We start from the raw sequence: 6,507 nt of genomic DNA on the forward strand, positions 1-6,507 counted from the left end.
AGGTTTCATTTGGATTTATTTCCTATTTTTTATTTTTAAAAATAGAAAGTAAAAATAACTTTTATACATGTAAAAGTATAAGTTCATCTTATTTTAAATTTTGAGTTAGTAGAAATTTTTTAACACCGAATTTAAAAAAAAAATTATAATTATCTTTATAATGTAAGCCTCCAAAAATAAGAGTGCATCAAAGGGATATTTAAAGACTCATTGTTAATTGTTTTATCCGTAAAAATCATACCAAATAAATGAAAATATGAACTAATTTAGAAAAGAAAAATAAAAATATTTTCCATGAGATTAGAGCACCTCTTCCAAGTTCCAACCGAACCGACTTCCTAACAATAGATATTAAGATTAATTTTGTAAAGAGGGATCCTTTTCTGCTAACTTGCTTTTCATTCCCAAGATGCAAAGGGTTAGTTGTTGGGATTTTAAAGTAGTTTATGAGAAGTGGATCAGAAAGTTCTTTTCAGTTTTAGGCCTTTAGCATAGAATATTAATTAAAAAAAGGTAATTTCAAATATAGAATTTATATATAAATTAATTTTATTAAAAAAGAATTTTAATATACTGAAACTATTTATTCGATTGGTAACTTTCTTTTAACTGCAAAATAATTTTAACTACAATTTGTATAAATAAATATTTTATTAAAATTTAACTCCCATTTCCATGTTTTAAGTTTTGAGTGAGTTTTGGTATTGACAAGTAATAATTATTAGTTATTAATTTTACAACTTTTTTTATTTTCTTATGTTTGAGAATGTTTGCGGGAAGCAGAGGAATAATAATAATAAAAATAGATATATTTAAAAAAAAAAAAGAAAAAGAAAAAGAAAAATATAATATAATCACCTGCCACCTGGAGTATGGGAATACAAATTTGTTTCTTCCACTAGAAGTTAACAACTCCCATTGTGCACTGAGTCGTAAGTCGTAAGGGAATTGCTTGAGAATTGAGATGGAGAAATAGGATTCCGAAGCGAGGTGTGGTGTTATTGGTTCAGTTATTTTCACAAACAGATTGTGCTCCACTCTGTATCAATGTGGGCACGGTGGGTGCAGAACACGTAGCCATTGTGAGATCTGTAACTCATTGTTCATCCCTTAGCTATTGATCGTTTTTTCTTTCCTTTTACCCTTCTCTCAATTTCAATCGATAGCAAAAGCCGTTTCTGGACCCAATTGCTTTGTTCAGATCTGTGAAGCCTCGAAAACCCAAAGATACTAATAGTAATCATAACACCAGAGGAGTGTCGAGCTGGAGTCCATTCAGGAAACCCAATCCTTGAAGGCTCCCCCGGCCGGAAACGGACAGATCCGGTACCGATCACCATCTTCAGCGGAACTCCTTGAGGGGCAGTCAACTTCTCCGCCACATACAGATCAGGAGTTTGAGAAAATGTTGAAGCGTTCGAGTAGGCAATACGAATCCCTCTCTGACAAGATCTACAGATTTCGAGGCGTAATCCTAGTGATCTCGATCCCACTGCTACTTATCTCCTTTGTTCTCTTCCTCATGCCCACCACCACGACTTCTCGCTCCGGTGCCTTCCAGCAATACCCCTTAGTCCACCGCAAGGCTTCTCCTCACTCCCAATCTAGGACCTACGCCGTCATCTTCGATGCGGGCAGTTCTGGCAGCCGTGTCCACGTTTTCTGCTTCGACAGCGATTTGAATCTTGTCCACATTGGAAAAGATCTCGAGCTCTTCTTGCAGGTGATCCCATCCCATCTAAAAGTTTGAATCTATGTTGTTTCCCCTTGGCAATTAAAGTAGACATCATCATGTACAGTTCTCTGGTTCATTTTGCAGAGAAAACCAGGTTTAAGCGCATATCCAACGGAACCCCAGCAAGCTGCAGAATCTCTGCTGCCCCTTCTAGATGAAGCTGAAAATGTTGTTCCAGCAGATTTGCGTCGCAAGACACCGGTCAAAGTTGGGGTAATATGCATTCCGCATTTTCATCAATCCAATACTGTAAATTATGGTCGACATATTTTCTTAAACACGCTAAAAGGAAAAAAATAACTTCAATGTTTATGCAGGCAACTGCTGGTTTAAGGGCATTGGGAATTGATGCATCTGATAGAATTTTGCAAGCGGTAAATGTTGCTTCCTATTGTATCTTTTCTTCGTGTTTTGACACTTTGTTTGCCTCATACTTATAAATTTAAGCTTTCCGTTCCAAAGGTCAAGAATTTTCTTAAAGACAAAAGCACCCTGAAATCCAAGCCAGAATGGGTCACCGTCTTAGATGGATCGCAAGAAGGTGCTTTTCAGTGGGTAAGTCTTGCAAACTTGCTATCTTTTTGTGTTTATAGTGTGGCCTCAAAATTCCTACTTTATCAAACAATGGAAAAATCCAAGGCTCCAAGCCATACAAATCTGAAATTGATTAAACAAAAAGGAACCATTGCTTGGTGTCCTCAAGAAAGAACACCTCAAGGGTAAAAGGATTTGTCCCTTTGAAACTCCTTACCTAGCAAGAGTGTGTCTGAAATCCATGAACTTGGAAAAGCTAAATAAGATCTTTGAGTCCTTCACTAAATTTCCCCTCCTGGTTCTCTCCATGCTATTTGGCTCAGACTGGTGATTGAACAATCATCAAGATTTGTTTGATGTGCTGATGGGGGGAGGAATCCAAGCTAGACACTAGTACTAGGCTTTATCTAAGGCTTCATGCTTAATGAGCAACCTGCTTGCCAATCAGCTATAATGTTACTCAGAGTGAAAGAGATGCCTTAAGAGTACTTTTGAGCCCAAAGAGTGGTCATGATAAGGACCCTATGTTGAATTGTCTAAACAAGTGATGCTCATCCCTTAAAAAGTTCTACTACTTTCCAACCAAATCACTAGATGAGCATGAGAAAAGTACATGATTATAAAGTTTTTCCTTTTATGTCCTCTTTATGACCTTCTAAATGAGCTTTGAATAGTTGTAAGTTGTAACCTCATTGGAGGTCAGCCAATCTGTCCCAACACTATGTAAGATGCACTCTGAGTTGCCCTTTTAACTCTGTTAAGCCTTGTTCTGTTCCTTTTTTTTTCCACTTCTTTGTTTTTGTGGAGTCCATTTGGGTGTAGCTTGCATATTTCTCATCTATTTGGGTTATGCTTATGTGTGTATTGATTACTTGGTCCCCTTCTCCAGTGTTTTCAAAAGCTCTTCTATTTCTTTTGCTTGAAATTGTCCAAAATAAACAAAAGTGGGTTAGAATGTAAGTAGGTGATAGCTATTGGTCCATGTGGGACTTCAACTATTGGTTGACCTCTAAGGGAGGTAGGAGGGTTGTTTTTTGCTTTCCCTTAGCAATGTTTGGCCTTTTGGCTTCTTTGTATATATCGTGTATACCTTTGTGTGCCTTTTTATTAGGTGCTACTAATATGTTCTATCGTTGCCTTTAAAGACAAAGGCTATAGGATTGTGCATGGAAGCGAAATGCTTTTATGGTGTTTATAGATAATTGCTAATGATATATGGTTTGCACCAATTATCATAATGTTGATTTTCTAATTCTGGCTACAGAAATTAGATAAATGTGAAGGCACAAAATCTGAGCATCTAGAAATCACTTTGGCTACATTTGTAGTTTCTAATAACTAAGATCTTCGATGTCATCTTCTAATGAGCATATAGCTGGGATTACTTTCAGGAAAAAAAAATAAAAAAAATGAGCATATAGCTGGGAAATTTATTTCCTGGGTGTTTCTCGTATACTTCATATCTGTCCGGAATGCATCCCCTTGTTACTGCTTAATATGATTGCTTGCTTCTCCCCACATTACCACCACTGCAACACACATTTCAAACCCATACACACATACAAACACAAAATAAAAGAAGAATCTTGTCTGAAATTGCCTCTTATTGTACAGGTGACCATAAACTATCTATTAGGGAATTTGGGAAGGAAATACTCTCATACAGTTGGAGTGGTTGATCTTGGAGGTGGTTCTGTTCAAATGGCATATGCCATCTCAGAGACAGCTGCTGAAAAGGCTCCAAAGATCTCAGATGGAGAGGACACATATGTTAAGGAAATGTACCTCAAAGGAACAAAATACTTCCTCTATGTTCACAGGTTTCTCTCATCCTCTTTGAGGAGTTGATGCTTCGATTCTAGAATCAATGTTGTGTTGGTTTACTAAAGCATAAGGGCCATTTATTGCATTGCTGTGGTCCTGGAAATACCACAGTTCTATAACCTTTTTTTTTTTTAAAAAAAAAAAATTCCCTTTTTACGAGTCAAAATATTATCAGCGTATTGTTTTTCTAACTAGAAGTATCATATGGTTGCCGACATCCAGGAAAAGCAAAAAAACTAAATAAAAAAAAATAAAAAAAAAGGAATTTTTTTTGATTGATAAAAAAGATGTATGAAAAGAAAAGAGGAGACACCAAAAGGTATTTCACCTTGCAGTAAATACATATTTCAATTAATGTGGTTTTTTTTTTTTGTCCCTTGTACAGTTATTTGCACTATGGTCTATTAGCAGCTCGAGCAGAGATTCTTAAGGTTGAAAGTTCTGAGAATCCATGCTTGTTGGGTGGTTTTCATGGTATGTTGAATTCCTCCACCTTTTAACATCTGATGGTGTGTTGTCATGGTATTTTGTGTGCTCCTCACTTTTCAAGTTATTATAATGTTTTGTCTGATGAAAGGGATCATAGTGTTTTTATAAAATGCACGAGTAAAAGGCTATCTGAAATTAAAAATTATCTACTTGAATTATCTGCCATTTAACTTTACTGTGCTGAATTTGGTTTATTACCAACATGCTATTCTCTAAAAAAAATAATTTAACGACATGTAAGCCTGTGCCTCTGCACCAAATTAACTACTTCTGTTTTATGCATCAAAAGCATATGTTTTTTTTTTACTTCCAAGTGGTAGTTTTGAGATTATAATTTTAATATGTTTTCTTCAGAAATTTTATTTACTCTTTCCTTGCTAGCAAACAAAGCACTAAAGATTAATACATTGCTTTCTTAAAGGGACATACACATATGGAGGAGTGACCTATGAAGCATCAGCTCACCCAAGCGGCTCAAGCATGGAAAGATGCAGGAGGGTGGCTTTTAGGGCTCTCAAAGTTAATGAATCAACATGTACCCACATGAAATGCACATTCGGTGGGATATGGAATGGAGGAGGGGGGGATGGACAGAAGAATTTGTTTGTTGCTTCATTTTTCTTTGACAGAGCTGCTGAGGTATTTAATCCTTCCTGATTCAGATGATAGAGAATAACCAATGAAAGCTGAAATTCTTTCTATGCCTGCATGGCTGTTCTGACCATGTATCTTCACATATAGGCTGGATTCGTTGATCGCAACCAGCCTGTAGCCAAAGTTCAGCCTATGGATTTTGAGGATGCAGCCAAGCGAGTGTGCGAGACTAAACTTGAAGATGCCAAATCTAAATTTCCACTTGTGGAGGAGGCCAACCTGCCATACTTATGCATGGATCTCGTCTATCAGTTCACATTGCTAATAGATGGATTTGGTAAGCTCCACGCCCATTTGAGTGTCTCATGCATCCTCTTAACTGGAAGTGGTATTGATGTTGCTTGTTAACATTCATATTAGAATTCTGAACCATGCATTTTGGCTGCTTGTGTTTCTTGGACAGGCCTAGATCCCTGGCAAGAAATTACATTGGTGAAGCAGGTTAAATATGGCGATGCCCTTGTTGAAGCAGCATGGCCATTAGGGAGTGCCATTGATGCCGTGTCATCATTAACATAGTTACATACCATGGAATTAACTTGATTGCCCATTGGAAATTGCAGTCGAATGTGGTTCTTTAGCATCAGCTGTTTCGAGCGTGTAGAGCATCCACACTCAATAATATAGTGAGAAGGCAGAGAACTACTTTCGGCTATCAAGTTGAATTGCGAATTGGATTTTGGTCTAATCTTTTGGGAATAAAAGAGAAATTCATTTATCTTCATTTATAATTGTGTTACAGGATGTGCTCATTTATAACTTCTAAGATGATTTAAAGCAATGAGATCACTAGTTTGTGCTGCTCAACAATTGAACAATCGGAGTGGAGATGAATTTGTCGTCCCAAAAAAATTCTTTTACATGTTGTGCTACTCAACTGGGTTTTTAGATTTATTTTGTTTTTTCTGATTTTGTTTTTGTTTGTTTAACTCATGTAAAGTATGGCATAGTGTGGATTTTTTCTTTTTCTCTGTGCCTTTTCATTAAAATAGGGTAATATGGCCGTTAGACCATTAGCGCTCCACTCCTTTTGTGCGGTTCTAAGCATGGATCTAATTGATTCTAGTTCAACCCAAAAATTGAGTGTGATGATTATAAGCTGGTTGGAGAAAAAAAAAAAATATATATTTTCATTTTCAAACTTTATGTTCGTTTGAAACGTCATTCCCAGATTTGGTGTTTTTCAATAAGCCAAAAATTATGCTTCAAAAGCTTGAGACAAGTTAATTCCACGACAAAAAAAAAAAAAAAAAACACGGTTTATTTTGAGC

General features: G+C 36.4%; 1 protein-coding gene across 1 annotated transcript; it reads left to right on the plus strand.

The window, feature by feature from the left end:
- The first annotated feature begins 901 nt into the window (after positions 1-901).
- Positions 902-6,205, plus strand: LOC117914816 (apyrase 2-like). Its single transcript, XM_034830302.1, has 9 exons — positions 902-1,723; positions 1,820-1,948; positions 2,053-2,109; positions 2,198-2,290; positions 3,884-4,089; positions 4,479-4,567; positions 5,004-5,221; positions 5,324-5,513; positions 5,640-6,205. The coding sequence occupies exons 1-9, from the start codon at positions 1,406-1,408 to the stop codon at positions 5,753-5,755; spliced, it is 1,416 nt and encodes a 471-aa protein (XP_034686193.1). The 5' UTR covers positions 902-1,405; the 3' UTR covers positions 5,756-6,205.
- Positions 6,206-6,507: the final 302 nt, after the last annotated feature.

The sequence above is a fragment of the Vitis riparia genome, chromosome 5 (assembly GCF_004353265.1).
Source record: "Vitis riparia cultivar Riparia Gloire de Montpellier isolate 1030 chromosome 5, EGFV_Vit.rip_1.0, whole genome shotgun sequence".
Lineage (NCBI taxonomy): Eukaryota > Viridiplantae > Streptophyta > Magnoliopsida > Vitales > Vitaceae > Vitis > Vitis riparia.